The 15,795-nt window shown below is 40.1% G+C and overlaps 3 protein-coding genes across 3 annotated transcripts; 1 reads left to right on the forward strand and 2 right to left on the reverse strand.

The window, feature by feature from the left end:
• Window positions 1-1,414: 1,414 nt before the first annotated feature.
• LOC101311140 (copper methylamine oxidase-like) lies at window positions 1,415-3,715 on the reverse strand. The gene has a single exon (XM_004289814.1). The coding sequence runs from the start codon at window positions 3,698-3,700 to the stop codon at window positions 1,610-1,612; it is 2,091 nt and encodes a 696-aa protein (XP_004289862.1). The 5' UTR covers window positions 3,701-3,715; the 3' UTR covers window positions 1,415-1,609.
• A 4,184-nt stretch (window positions 3,716-7,899) lies between these two features.
• Window positions 7,900-10,605, forward strand: LOC101311428. Its single transcript, XM_004289815.1, has 5 exons — window positions 7,900-8,886; window positions 8,986-9,152; window positions 9,757-9,841; window positions 10,249-10,437; window positions 10,520-10,605. The coding sequence occupies exons 1-4, from the start codon at window positions 8,024-8,026 to the stop codon at window positions 10,421-10,423; spliced, it is 1,290 nt and encodes a 429-aa protein (XP_004289863.1). The 5' UTR covers window positions 7,900-8,023; the 3' UTR covers window positions 10,424-10,437; window positions 10,520-10,605.
• A 244-nt stretch (window positions 10,606-10,849) lies between these two features.
• LOC101311922 (amino acid permease 2-like) lies at window positions 10,850-13,563 on the reverse strand. The gene is made up of 8 exons (XM_004289816.1): window positions 13,516-13,563; window positions 13,276-13,408; window positions 12,736-12,969; window positions 12,517-12,610; window positions 12,184-12,398; window positions 11,926-12,086; window positions 11,605-11,832; window positions 10,850-11,508 (listed from the first exon to the last, which is right to left on the reverse strand). The coding sequence occupies exons 1-8, from the start codon at window positions 13,561-13,563 to the stop codon at window positions 11,083-11,085; spliced, it is 1,539 nt and encodes a 512-aa protein (XP_004289864.1). The 3' UTR covers window positions 10,850-11,082.
• Window positions 13,564-15,795: the final 2,232 nt, after the last annotated feature.

The following is a 15,795-nucleotide window of genomic DNA, read 5'->3' on the forward strand; positions in this document are numbered from 1 at the left end:
CAGTACTAACAAACATCCATCAGAATATCCTAGGGCTGCATTTCTTTACATTAAGATAGATAAAGGTCATTTCTCAATCATGCTCAATGCATTGGGGTTAGCTAGTGTGGACACATGTTTTTCCTACTAGGATCTCTGTTGAAAATATGTTTTCACCGAATTCTCACACTGATTTGGAGAATTTTAAATGGAGTCACTGATGTTGTAGCTGATACCTTGGGTATTCGTTTGAAACCCATGTGAGGAAAAATTAACTAAGTTCTTCTCTTTATGACCATATTACATTGTCAAATTTACAATTGGCAGATTTAGTATTCCATCGGAGCGTTGCATGGGTAAGAAATTCGATGACTGTTTTACTTGGTATGTGACTAATGAGATTTTGCATCTTCTTACATTGGTTATGCACTGCACAGTGATAAAAAAGGTTATTCATAGGTGATCTGGCTTCAGTTTTATATTTGAAAGAAAAAGATCTGTTTTTAAGAGTGGTTTTACATCTTTGTTGTCTTTAATGTTGTAAATTGAAGGGTCTATGTGTGTTGATTTTATGGGTAAAACTCATCTTCACCCAGTCATTGCTTGTTTGTGCTATCATATGGCCTTTATTTCTTGTATGAGTAAGTAAAATGGGTGATGACTTTTTTCTGAGCGAGGCATAATATAATCAGCAGTGTTGATCATTTTTACTACCTATTTTCTACACATACTAACTTATGGGTATATGGCTAGTTTTGTGGAAGACTGCAATATATTTACATGACATCTACTTTGGTTATAGCTTTGAATTTGGAATACGTGATAGCTATCTTTGTACTCGTCAAAACATGTTAGTATGGCATTTTGGTCCCAATACCATATGGAGTGTCACAATTGTGTCATTGAGTGGGTGTTGCAATTTTTCTGCTGAGAGGTTATGTCAGACTGTCAGCTTTGGCTGTTAGGCTGTCTTTGCATATTGTATTTCCTATATAAACATTCCAGACCATCTAGTACCATTTGAGATGCTGAAACTTATTGTTTGGTGAAGTGTTAATGAGGGGCTTCTTGTTCAATCTTCTGCGATTTGTGTACAAGGGGAAAGGCTTCATCAACTGATCCAGAAACTTACTGTGGAACTTTGGTGTATCACTGAGATGGAGCCTAAGTGCCTAGCTTTATGAGTCCATCGACTGCTTTTCTGTATTGTTCTCAACTCTGCTCAGATTTGAGACTGCATTTTTCTTGGGGAGGTCGAGGATGGAACTTAAACATGAAGGTTTTCTTAATACAGGGGGTTTGAGTGTTTTTCGTCATCTCTTCTGGAAACGGTTTAGGATAAAAGTTTGCAAGGCTGAGCCACTTGAAATCCTTTATCTAGTGAACGTTAGAACCCTTTTGGATCACTACTTGTACATGGGAAAACTTTCTGATAGTAGAATGGACCAGTGTTATTAAATCACCATAGCAAAATTTATTCATAAATTGATCTGACAACAAAACCTTATGATCTACATAAAAAAACAAACCATGCATAGCTACAAAATATGTGTTCTTAGGTGCTTTGCCAGTCTTCCCAAGAACTTCTCCCTTTTTTGGTCGAATTCTAAAAGACCAACACAGCATCTCTTCAAAGCTTTGCCATCAACCCATTGTCTTTAACATCATCTTCTTTGGCTTTCGATTCACAAGCACTAGGAGGAACGTCCACTGCAGGAGAGCAGTTGAAGAATCCATGCGGCACAAGCTTAAAGCCAATGTGCTCCACTGGCATTACAGGCCAGTCTTCTAACCTGGGGACGTGAGTTATCCCAAACACGTACCAAAGGACAATGTCAGTTTCTTCAAGAGATCGATTCTTCTGAACCCATGTCGCCAATCCTTCACCGACTCGTGGGTTTTGGTTGGGGAATTCTCCTCCAGGAAACATCTCATCAGGTGAATATTGTGTAACCCAAAGATTATGTTTCAAAAAAGCTGCCCTTCTCAAAAACTTGGCCTCAGAACCAGCTAATGGCAAGCAATTTGAACCAGGTACAAGCTTGTAGCCAGTTAACTGTCCAGTCCTGTTAACAGTTCTTGTGTTCCTTACAATCCAGTGGCGGGCAGATAAGGCATTACAGTCTCGCATTGCCTCCGATTCAGTTCTAAGAAGTCTCTCCTCAGCATAAAATGCATTGCTGTGGACGTTATTCTCTCCAGGGTCTTCAACTTTAACATCTACCTCTACAACCTGATTGTATGCTTCCCCAGGTTTGCAATCAACAGCCATATCCATACGAGCAACAAAGAAGTGCTGATGAACTGGTGCATATAACCCTGGTGCAATAACAGTACCATATTTTCGAACTTCTCCAGGTTGTAGTGCTCCTAAGCTGAGTATTCCAGTGAGTTTAACTTCAGCTTCAATCTTCCCATCCTGATAAAAGTGCCAGAAGAATCCGTATTCGTAATTAGCCACAGTACATAGAAAAGAAACTGTAAGCCTTCTTGACCTGCGCACTTCTGCAAAGCCTGTTCTCCAGTCCTGGTGCTTCCACAACATGCCATGGTCCTCTTCGTGCAAACATACACAATTCTCAATTGTTTCAACACCTCCAGTAAAGTTTGTAAAATGAGCATCAAAATATTTGACATAGCCAGAACAATCACACCCCTTCCTTAGAGAATGTGCATTTTTACCAAGGCCATCTTCTCCAGCGTCAAAAGCATTTTTTCTGTAATGTGGATCATTGGGATCTCCATAAGGCACCACCATTTCCACAAAGCTCAGCCTATGCGCTACAGGCCTCCGCCCCCTGCTGCCATCATCGTACGCAATTGAATATACGACTAGTCCCTCTTTCGGAGTAAATCCAACACGAAAGTTCCACTTCTGCCACTCTACAAAGTATCCATCCACACGAAAACTTGGACCCTCAGCCTGAACAATTTTTAAAGGCTTCAAATCACTTCGATCAACACCTCCTCTTGTTTCAGCACAAGTATAGTTTCTCAATGGATCGGCTGGAGGTAGAGGAACCAGCTTACGGTCTTCAAACTCTATCACCTCCATGTTCTGCATATCAACAAGTATATAGATTCCCTCAACAGGGCGTGCGTAACCATTTTCCATGGGGCAGTCGCTCTCAGTTCTACAGAATATCAATGGTTTAGCAAGTCTTTTGCTAGGAGCATCAGCCTCGCTATGATAACCAACACACCAGGCATCAACCATCACGAGATCCATATCTTCAATGCCCCTCTTCTTCATAGCCTCTCTAAATGGGGGAAAGTCCTTCACAACAGCTTCACATTCAGCGTATTCCACAGCATCCATTGAAGGCTGAACGTCATGGATAACTTGTGATGATATTACGTTTCCTCTGTGATGTCCACCACGAGTAGCTGCATGCACTTCTGAAAGCTCAACAATCCATGTACTTGTCTCGTTTGACATCTTGTTGTAAACAACAAGTCTAGCTCGCCTCGGAGGAAGCTTAGAGGGTATCATATGTCCCCCTTTGGTTCTCGGAAGTAACGAGGGTTGGAAAGGAGGGAAGAAGTACGCATCTGCTAATGCGACAACATGCTTATCTGGTTCTAGTAGAACCACTTCAGCAAAACGCATACCATCTCTGACCTCAGGTGTTGCTCCAGCTGCCCTGACAGTCGCCACTGCCACAGAGATTTCAGCTGGACATAAAGGTTCCAAAGGATGCCTTGATTGAGCCCTAACCATGATGGGGATGCCTGCGGTGGAGGCCAAAACGACGGCATTTGATGGAGGTGCCGCCGCCTCACGAGGAACGGGAGGAGAAGTGTCGTGGGAGGAGCAACATGAAGGCGTCACTTGTTTCGAGGCTGAAGCCATTGCAAGAGGGTTGATGAATCTCTGCTTGTCGGAAACTTGAAGTAGCTCTGCTTGTCGGAAACTTGAAGTAGCTCTGCTTGTCGGAAACTTGAAGAAGCGTATGAATTTGATCACAGAATTTAGTTTGTTGGAATATAGAGTGAAGGCCAGGCTTGTATTATTTATAGAGCTAGAATAGAAACAGTGGCAGCCGAATCCCAATCGTACTGGTCGGGCCAATCCTACTCCTCATTGAAAACAATTTCATTTTTCTGATCAAACTACGTACCACTAATATCTGGGATTGTTTCTCAGTCCTACTTCTCACCGAAAACTAATTCATTTAGTAATTACTAACCGGAGCTATAGCCATGCATTAATCCTTTGGCACGTTATATGCACGGTACGGACATACAAAAGAATCATTGATTGTGCTTAGACTAGCTAGTAATCCCTAGTATGGCCTTGGCTTAGTAAGACCACCCACTTATCATGCATTCTGGTAACATTAGCAGGGTTTAAGAGGCAAAGAAATCTGATGTGTGAAGTAGCCTAGGGTTTAAGAGGCGCTGCATGCAACTGATTTGGAGACATGGATATAGCATATATATAGTATGTGAAGACATAGCAGCAATTCTTCCTTTTTTTCTTTCTTTTTTCTTTTTCGATTTTTCCTTTTTCTAATGTGCCATTGTTTGGGTTTTGAGTCTCTATTGTAGAGATCGCTGTACCATGATATCATTCAGGATTTCAAGTAGCATACCTAGAGTTTGCTCGTAAACAATCGAGTCAAAGAAGAGCTCGTACCCAGAACCTTCTCAAGCCTGTATCTGGCACTGACAAAGCACCTTCTTACATTCAAAATTTCGAGTCCTTCAATCCTATCACTATTGCACCGCTCTATGAGGAAGAGTAAACTGGTAAAGCTGTAAGAAAATAAATGATCATGGTTGAGAACGAATCACTGACATGCTTGTTATGAAAATAATTTCATTAGATAAGGAAGACTGATATCAAAATATGAAGTTTGCAACAATATGATTAAATAACAAATATCAAAATAAGTTGAACAAGCTAAGTTGATGGACATATGAACAATTCAGAGTCTCAGACCAAGTTTGGGATGCAAATACACACAACATACTGGAAAATGTGCATGCATCTGGATCTGGCACAAGCTACACTTAAGAACGTTTTATACACTAAATTGTTTTGGCCCCTCGTTTGCAAGCAATAGACACAGAAATGGTTGAATGCATATAGGAGTCCCTCTTCAGTTCTGCTTGCATATACATACACAAAGAAGAGGGTTCATAGAAAAAGGCAAACGCAAACATAAGGCTTCATACCGAGAACACATTTCATAGAAGGATAAATCCTCAATAAACATCAAAATTTGGAGGTTATCCAAATCACAATAGTTAAACCAATTTCTGAGGTGGTATGAGCTAAAAATGCACCCAAAGATCCATATGCTATTCTTTTCCGTTTAAAGCATTCCGGATATAGTTGGAGGAAATAAGGTAGAATGTCTAACAATCATAAAAGAATGTCTCCAATGCAAAAGCACATAAAGTTCTAATTCTTCATACTAAATATTTTTGGCTCCTCGATTGCAAATAAACTCACAGAAAAGACATTTAGGAAAACAAGAATCACAAGATAAACGAATTGATCCGATTAAATAAGCTCAAACAGCAACCAGCACTGGAATGCAAATAGTAATCACTCTTCATTTTTGCTTCTTAGTTTTTCAGGACTTCAATCCAAATCCCAATGATTCACCGTACTCATTCAGAAAGAGAAAGTAAAGTTTCATCATATACAGTGGCGAGTCTAATCGGCCTATGCATACCAGATTTTCTTCCTTACAGCATTCAATCCAGACCAATTGCTTCTTGTCAAGCAGTTTGATCACAACCATACCACCTTATGCAATGAAACTATAAGCCAATTATTGGTTTTCTCCATCAGTCGAGTTTGTCATCCCAAACCAAAACTTGGACTTGGTACTATGTGAAAAATCAAGTTGACTGGGTTCCAGATGGACGAATTTTCATAATATTTACGATTACCCCAGAAGTACCAGACCATTTCACAGGTCAGTTACTTGTAGAGTATTTACCTTCGATGAGAAGTTGAAACCATTGACTGAAAAATGATCTTCTGATGACTAAAGGGTAAAGGACTATCATCGTTCCATGGTCTGAATTGAACCTTGGACTTGGTATCCTTAATACTAACAGAATTTCATCATAACCCAACTCAGGAATCTTCATAATCAAAGGAATGACTGAGTAACGTGTATACAGTATACATGCTCTAGATAATATAACATGACAGAACATCCTTCAGACTAAACCACTCATCAGCACACGTGAACAATGTGGGGTTAGCACCTATGCTCAAGTTCGAATACAGGTCTTTACTGAACAAAAAACTTTGTGGATGTTTGTATTATAAACTGATGTTAAACACCAGAATTTTTGACACATAATTTCCATAAAAAAGAAATTATACTTTTGTTTGAAGAAACTAGTGCCTTCGAGGCATAAGAAACAAGAGACAAATTTACAAGAAAATAGGAATGATGATACCGTCAGAATGTCTATAGTTTTTTATTTTTGATACACGTCTATTGTTAAATATAATCTTCTGTTTTTTCTTCTTTCATATCTTCTATGAAAATGGACAAGTAATCGTAAAATTTATGGTCCCTACAAATTAACCAGATCAAGTGAGACAGAGGATATGGAGTAATGGTCAATATCAGATCATACATACTAAGAGAAAGATGGCATGACTTTACACTTTACAAACTATTCAAGCCAGACTGGGGAAGAACAGACAGACAAGAACAAGACACATCCATACAAACATATTGTACAGATAAAAGAGATTCACAGATCATAGCCCTAGAGTACTGTACCATATAACTGGCAGCTTGCATATTCATTTCACATAAATTCATGGCCAGCAAATTCAGCTAGTACCCTTTCAAGTAATGGAACTTTGAAAGTTTCAATTTTCTATACATTAGGAGATGTGAACTAAAATGCTTAAAGAGAATAGAAACCAGGAAATAGCATTGTCATGCACTAAGAATAGCATTCATAATTCTTCTTTGATCAGAACAAACAAAAACAAAACAAAAAACAAAATTGTAATACCTCCAACGATGCTAAAGGAGCAGCACCTTCAAGTTTTCTTGATGTACTGGGAAGGTTCTGATATTCACATTGGTGAAAATTCGTGCAGCCTCAGGCACTTGATTGTCGTGAACAAAGCCGTGGATTAGAATGGAGAAGGTAATAACATCTGGTGAAGACCCAATTTGAAGAACTTTCCCAACACAGATAAGCCAAAACCCATTCGATTCAAATGGCAATAGCAGGTGATGATAATAGAGAGAGTATATTCATTAGGAACAATTCGACAGAGACGCATTTATTTAAAGAGAGGGATCGGCCGAATAGAGTTTCAATCTGACAAGTTGCCCAAGATTTGATTGAAAGGGGTAACAGGAGCAGGAGGCAGAGGGCGCGAGTGAAGCATTTCATCGAACACCTTCAAGTCATCCTCAACATTTCTCACATTGGGTCGGTGATTTCGATGCGTTTCTCTGAATTCGGTTGGGAATGAAACAAAAGCGAGTAATCATTGACAGCCAAGAGAAGGAGAGGAGCAGTAGTAGAGTGAAGAAATGGCATACCTCTACTGTAGTTGTAATGAGAATAAACAGCAGCACTTGTTCCAAGCATCTTCAACATCTCTCTGTCTCACTCTCAGTAACCAATCTCAATTTCTGGAAGCCGTTTTGGTTCAGATGGTCTTTCGGGTTTAGATGGGTGAGATTTGCCTGTTTTCACTGGAATGATTATTTGCAGTGAGTTGTTATTGACGTTTTCAAACCAATCAACCAAGTCGACTAACCCCCGCACACGTGGCGAGTATCTAAGCCCATCGAACACGTGGCGAGAGGCTCAGGAGGGGTACAAAGCGCGGGAGAGACGGTTGCTTTAGCACCCCCCACACGGTGGTGACGCGACGACGCCATTCACCGCCACGTTTACACATTTCCCAACTTCCACCATCATTGCTCGAGCGTCACCGACAGGCTCCTCCGTTATCTTAAACCCTAAGCCACCTCCCTCCCTAAATAGCCCCAATTCTCTTCCCCCACCACACTCCATTAATTCCCAAATCAAAACCATGTCGAATCCCACCTCTCTCTACCCTCAAGTCATCCAGACCAACCCAGACGCCCCAAAGCCCTCTTCTTCTTCCTCCTCCTCTATGTACCCTTCAGTCGACGTGGCCCACCTCGCGGAGGACCTCTTCCCCGAAAACGACGCCGTTTCGGAAACGAACCAAAATCTCCAATCCTCGGAAGAAATCCTGGTCAAGATTCCGGGGGCGATCGTCCACCTCATCGAGAAATCCTACAGCATTGAGCTGGCCTGCGGCGACCTCACCATCGTCGCTCTCCGGCAAGGCGGCAACGTAGTCGCGGTCCTGGCGCGCGTTGGCGACGAGATCCAGTGGCCGTTGGCGAAAGACGAGGCGGCGGTGAAGCTTGATCACTCTCACTATTTCTTCAATCTTCGAGTCCCGGCGGATGGCTCGTCGGAGAATGGAGAAATAGAGCTGCTGAATTACGGGCTGACGATTGCGACCAAGGGGCAGGATGGCTTGATGAAGGAATTGGACCGGGTTTTGGAGACTTATAGTTGCTTTTCGGAGCAGAAGATGGAAGGATTGGAGCATTGGGATGTTCTGGACGGGACCGTGGCGAGGGAGACTACGCCGGAGGATTTGAGTTGTACTGACAGGAAGAAACTGATGGGCGACAGCTCGGCTGCGTACTGGACTACATTGGCTCCGAATGTGGAGGATTACAGCGGGAGGTGTGCCAGGATGATCGCTTCGGGGTCGGGGCAGCTTATTAGGGGGATTTTGTGGTGTGGGGATGTGACTGTGGACAGGCTCAAGTGGGGGAATGAGTTCTTGAAGAAGAGGATGGGGCCATGTTCCAGTTCCGAGATTAGTCCTGAGACATTGAAGAGGATCCAAAGGTATATCTTTGATTGCTCGGGGTTTGTTTTAGCTACAAGACTCTGCTTGAAATGTTGTAGTAGTGGTAACATCTGACGTGTTTTGGTTTGATTTTTCAGGGTTAAGAGGTTGACGAAGATGTCGGAGAAAATGGCCTCTGGAATCCTTTCAGGGGTTATTAAAGTATCTGGATTCTTTACAAGTGCAATTGTTAACTCGAAAGTGGGCAAGAAATTTTTCAGCCTTCTCCCTGGAGAAATTGTCCTGGCTTCCTTGGATGGATTCAGTAAGTTTTTATATCTCAACCATCATTGAATTACACATACTCTGATACACTTTTTCACCATGCTTTATATATATTATAAGATGGATTACTAGCACTTGCTTTGGTAGTATGATTTGAAAGGAATCATTTAAATATAGGTGGAAACTAATAACTCTAGCATCTCCAATTCTGCATGCTATAAAGGTGTGCCGATGTAATCTTATGAGCAACAAACTTCAAGAATCAAGATAGATTCATAGATGGTTATGTGCTCTATGCATTGAGAAAGGGATTATGAGTACTGGTTTTCAGGAACAACTTTTGAGTTGGAATTAATTAATTGCTAAGGTTGTTGTTAATGTATTGGCAAGAACAGTGAAGTACAATTTTCTATTTTAGGTTTTGAGATTTAATATGAACAACTGTATCTATTTTGAGTTTGGTAAAGTTTTGGTACATAGAACTAAAAGCTATTTAAAGTTGAAAGAAACTAGAATTTATTCCACAACCAAGATAAACATTGGCATACAAGTTGTGACATAGTGCAGTCCTAGAAACTAACTTCTACATGGGTTGATATTTTTCTTGTGCTCATTGTTTTGTTGCTCTCTGTGTGAATCCACAGGCAAAGTCTGTGATGCCGTTGAAGTTGCTGGAAGGAATGTCATGTCAACCTCATCTGTTGTCACGACTGGACTTGTTTCACAGAGGTAATTCTAGTATAAGTGTGTTTCAATTAATTCCTCATTGCTTCGGTGATTCATACTACTACCTGGTGTGGTCATATCACGTAAACCAACTTGTTGAGTTGTGCAAGTTGGCAAAGTTTACGATGTTGTTCTGTGCTGTTGAGTGTGCCATATGGCCATAAGGTGGGGAGGCTGTTATCAACTTTTAGTAAGGTCCCATCCCACTAGTTTTGACAGGGACATATATTGTGAACCTTATCTTCAAGGTGGCGCAACTTGTTCATCTGTTTCTGTGTAGCTTGATATTTTGAGCTTGTTCTTTGGCCAAGTTCCTTCTTTGGCCCGCATGTACTCCATTTTTGCATGTTTTATTTTTGTTTTTTTTTAGTCTGCAATGGCTGAAGGGGAAGCTGATTTCTTAATTGTAGGTACGGCGAACCAGCAGCGAAGGTCACAAATGAAGGGCTTGATGCTGCAGGGTACGCTATTGGGACTGCTTGGGCAGTGTTCAAGATAAGAAAGGCTCTCAACCCGAAGAGTGTTATCAAGCCTACAACTCTTGCTAAAGCTGCTTCTGAAGCAAAGTCCTCCAAGTCGAACTAAACAAGTAGCAGCAGGTGATGTGTGCTTTCAGTAGTAGTTTGTTTTTATTGTATTGATTTGTTACTCTGTAAATTGACAGATGTTCTTTGAAAATAGCAAAATGGCGTCTACTTTGCATTTATATGATCTGAATGTCAGTGCACCAAAGGATAATATGTGGTTTGAATGGCATCTCCCTTCTTAGCAGTGCAACATTTTCTCGTTGTATAACTTGGTTCTTGTATTCATTATTATCATATCGGTAGGTTAAATGGTCTTCTTAACGAAGTTGGACATGATTGTTCACTTGTTCATCATTGTAGTCAAAAGAATAGCTGCACATGATAGGCTGTCTTTGCAGAGTTGTTCGAGGCTTAGCTACTATTGGCCTTTTTGTTACTCTCGTTCATAAGAAATGGAAAAGTATGATGGTCCTCTAAGCCAAATCACAGAAAAACAAACGAGTTTTATATATGAGTTCCCTGCTTGTACTGCCAAAGCTGGCTTGCGTTCATTAACAGAGCACAAGATGTACATGAAGGTTGTACTAAAAGCTGGTAAAAACTATGGGCGCTTGCAGAGGAGACATCTTATTCGTCCTCTTGTACAGCACCGATTATACGACTTTTATCAAAGTTCAAATCTTCAAATGTACCCAAGTATACATCTTCTTGAGTCCCTCAATAAGTAGTTTTGAAGGGTTTATAAGACTTCAGATCTAGAACTACACCGGCGAAAGAGCCAACTGCAGCAACTATGGAGACGACTAGACAACTCATACTTAGCATCTGAAGTCCAAGCCATCTACTACTCCATTTCTCAATCTTCTGTTGAGCAATGTACATCTCAACCGGAAAATAAACAGTTAATGGCCAGAATCCAAAGGCTCCAAGTATCCCAACTACATCATTGAAGAATGGTAGGAGCATGGATATGAGGGTAGTCAATATAACAAAAAGGGTCCTCCATACCAAGCGAAACAGGTTGAGTTGGTAGACACCATAGAAGGGAATAGGTATGTCATACTCGGCTGTCACAAAGTCGCTTTTTGGCCATTTTTGTGCACTCCATTTCTCCACAAATGCAAATAATGGCTGGCAGAAGACCTGCAGGGAGGTTCACTAGGTTAGAACTCGGTGACATGTATGGAACTGTAAGTTGACCCTATGTAAAGAGACCATTTTTCGACCGCACTGGCATACCTGAAATGCACCTACTAGGTGGACAACAATTGCAACATTTGCAATGTCCAGGAGCCAGTAGGGGTTATAGAATCCAAAGCCAGTTAAGAGGTTTCCTGGGGCAAGATCACCAAACGCCGCGTACCCAAAACATCCACAGAGCATATAAAAGACTGTTGTGACAGTGATGCTGAATACAGTTGCCTTCTTCATGGTCTTATGTTCTGCAGGAGGAGATCTTATAGTATCCTGCGCAGGGCGATGGACTAATAGTAAGCATATTAACTGATATATAACATGCATGCTTCCTGCATTTCCCAACTATGTAACTAATGGAAGTACCTGTATTTCGATGAGGACCAAAGAATAGGAGTAAGCAAATGCAATAGCGCCAAGAGCTTGCATAGTCCTCCACATCTTTTCTGTAGATGTGACTACTGTTCCAGAATGAGTAACTGTCCCTATGCTAATACCCAATAGACTTCCTTTGAAACCCCCATTTCCTGATAAAAACAGGAACAAAATTGCAGCTGTTCAGGAAAGTATACTCAAATCCCAATTATATGTACGTATAATGGACCATTAGATTATTAGCTGTACCTGCAACTTTGCCAATGCCAAGTCCAAGGCCAACAGTAGAGTATGTGAAAGACATAATGGCTGCCACTATAGAAAGCCACCATACTTCATTAAAATCTTTGATTTGTGAAAATATCACCTCTATGATTCCAAATGTTATCATATAACCATTGCTTGACATATGACATGGATCTTTCCCTCCACTTTTGTGATAGCAGTTTGATCTCTTTATTGCCCTATTAGACAAAACATATGTAAATTCTTCACTCTGTTACTAATAGATAAATAGTGTTACAAAAGCTACTAAAAGTTCAAAACCAGATTACAAAACAAGATGAACGTGAGGCAACTCACATCATGCTGACAGAAGATGCAATGGTATATCCAATTGCTACCCCAAACAAATTCAAGTACTGGACTAATCCACATAACATGACTCTTCTTCCTCCTGCAACTCCAAATTAAAATCAAAATGGTTTGTTTTCTTTACGAGTTTGTTTTTTGATACGATATTTTTTGTTTACGAGTTTTCTTTATGAGTTGAAAGTAACATAAAAAACTTCCCTCCCTTACCTAAGTTGGCCTTGACAGCATCCATGTATGTATAATTTCTCTGTCCCGTGACAGGGTCACCTGCTCGATAGCACATGGCTAGGAGATTGGAAGTGTACAGATTGACAATGGCAAAAAGAGCGAGGACAGTTGGTCCTGCAACCCAACCAAGCTGTGCAATTGCCCATGCTAACGATAGAACTCCAGATCCTATAACTGCAGTGATAATATGTGATGTTGAAGTCCAAAAAGTTCCTGCACCAAAACACCACCAAGTTATTATTGAACTATATGGCATCACTTAGACTTGATTGTCAAGTTACTATTGAGAAGTTGGTTCTGGTAAGAAAACTCTCACAAAACTGAACCCAATCAGACCATCATGCCGATTAAGACTTCATTGCCCACTCTCCAGCTAAATTAGTGCAGATAATAATATAACATGGCAGTCTTACATGAAGTTCAGTATAGTTTCAAGTACAAATCAAAGTGTGTGCATCAACTACGTAATTTTAGCAAATCAAAATATGCTAAATTGGTAAACCTATGTAGCTAAACTACCTGTTCGCTTAAGGCGACCATCATCATCGAAGCATTTGGAATAGTTCGACTGAGGGTTTATAGCTTCAGATTCACCGACTTTAGGTTGAACTTCTACTTGCAAATAGTGCCTGACATCATGCCTCTCCTCCACCTGATATAGAGGGAATCAAAATGATTTCACCAAACAAACAAAGCTTTTATTCTTTCTTTTCCTGCAGAAGAAGTTCTGAAATGAAAAACCAAGTTATAATCTCTCACAGCTCCATGATGGATTCTGCTTGGAAGAGTTCGGCTCCTTGGCAACATTGTTTCAAGGTTGCAGAATGGAAAATCAGAAGTACAGGGAGAGTGACAAGAGAAACAATTGGTGAAGTTGATGATGGATGTTTCAATACATGAAGCTAGCTAGTTTTTATAGGTGAAGAGAATGACTGACTGAGTACAAAGAAGTATAGTACTACAGTACAGAATGATCATGTAACACGTTCTACGCTCCCTGAGTGCTTGATCTCTAAAGTTCATTCCGCTCCACTTTGAATCAGATTAGTTTCACAAACTCACTATGCATGGTGTGTTTGATAAATACTAGGATTAATTATTGCATAACTAGGATTTAGGAAAACAAAACAGGAAAATGAAGTTTAATCCTTTGGTAGACCATATATAGAAACATACATGTCTTTGCAAACCTTTAGGCTTTAGGAAACATGCATCCATCATGAAAATATAGAATGATCAGCTAAAATATCTAGAAAAAGTCAGTGAAACAGCCAGTAATGTAAAAGCGGACATCTAAATAGAACTGTACAAGTGATTACTTAAGAATTTTATTTCTGATGTATATCTTTTAGTGGATTAATCAAATAGAGGCACAGTAGACATTAGGATAGCTCGGATCTTTTACACCGTATGTTCTGAGCTATGACTCCTTACATAACTGATAGCTCCTCCATTGCTAGCAACATTTCCAACAGTATCAACTTTTCCAACAGATATCATCAGCAAAGTGAGCTAGCATTAAATTTCAGGTATACATCATTCTGTGTGGGCATATATGCAGTAGTTATATTACTTTGTTAATTTGTTTCTTCTAGTGATCGATATGTATGCATGGTTGTTAAGATTTCAATTCCAGTAGTACTGTTAAGTATTGCTTATTATGCAAGTGGTATCATGTCAACATCCCACTTTGCGAGTTGGGGCATGAAAAGGAATCGATCAACAATATCTATACCTCTTTTTGTAACACCTTAATATTTTACTCATCCTCTTCTTCCGGACTAATGCAAAAGCGGGGAGATACATATATAGGAAGCCCGTATTATTATTTCGAAAGATACCTGCTCAATCATGCAATTCGATATTGGGAGAATGGAGTCTCCTCGAGTCAACGACTAATTGACATCTTAAAGGAAAGCTCTGAATTCTACATCTTATTCATGGAGGTTTTTACATGACCCACTATTATATGCTTCGTGACTCACCCTCAACAATCAACAGCACCATATATGAGAATGTGAGATGGTGCCCTAGCTTATTAACAGCATATTGGCTACAGATTTGTACTGATTGCCATTTGGATTGATCGTAAGCCCTTTCCATCAAATGTGAGAAACGAGTGGTACGGGGTGTTCCAAACACAGACCCTTCCGACTAAAAATTATTATATGTAATGTTTTTTTGTTTTTTTTAAAAGGTTTAGAACCCAAACTAAATGGGAGACTCAACCCTACATCTGAATTTTATATATGTCTTGCCGTATACTCAATCGACTTGAGTAGCAAGTCCTCCTTAATTAGTAGATTTTTCAACTATATATTAGTAAGCAGCTGTACTATTACAAAAATTAATTTGACAAAGCCGTTGTCCCTGAGAAAGATATTGGAAACTATAGCTATTTCTCGTAGCCATCAAGTACTGAAACAAGCAGGATAGTAGACGATTACCATTACTGAAACATGCAAGCAGGAGAGCATGTAGACGATATAAAAAGGCAGGTGAGGTGAGTCAAGTTTTGAGTGAAATAACAGCTATGTATAGGTGAGTGAATTTTGTCAACTGAGATATATAGGTGTGTGAAACTTGGCGTGATATATGTACAATATGCCCCAGCATACTAATAATAGTGTGTGTCAAGCCAAGTCATGAACCAGAAATGGTTTTCTCTTAAAATGCAACAGTCTCGAGCAGTCGAGCCCCCTGCCCCCATGGTCACGTAAACTAAACCTGCTTGCCAATGACCTTAATATATTGTCCCTCGCCTAGTTTGCTATGGCATCAAACCTTATTAATGTACTTGCTCAAATCTCAGTAACTTCAGTTAAGTCAGTTTGTCGATGTTATTTGGATTAAAATGCCCCTAACAGCCCCTTACCAAGTTTTTATATATAGAGAGAGGGCATCGGGAACCCGACTTTTCCCTTTTTTGAACGATACTTCTTGTTTAAAAAAAAATAAAAAATAAAAAAATAAAAAAAAAACCTTAAAACCTTAGTGTTTTGTCAGATTTGTCGGGGTGTCGTACACCAAAAAAAAAAA

This window comes from Fragaria vesca, linkage group LG2, assembly GCF_000184155.1.
Source record: "Fragaria vesca subsp. vesca linkage group LG2, FraVesHawaii_1.0, whole genome shotgun sequence".
NCBI lineage: Eukaryota > Viridiplantae > Streptophyta > Magnoliopsida > Rosales > Rosaceae > Fragaria > Fragaria vesca.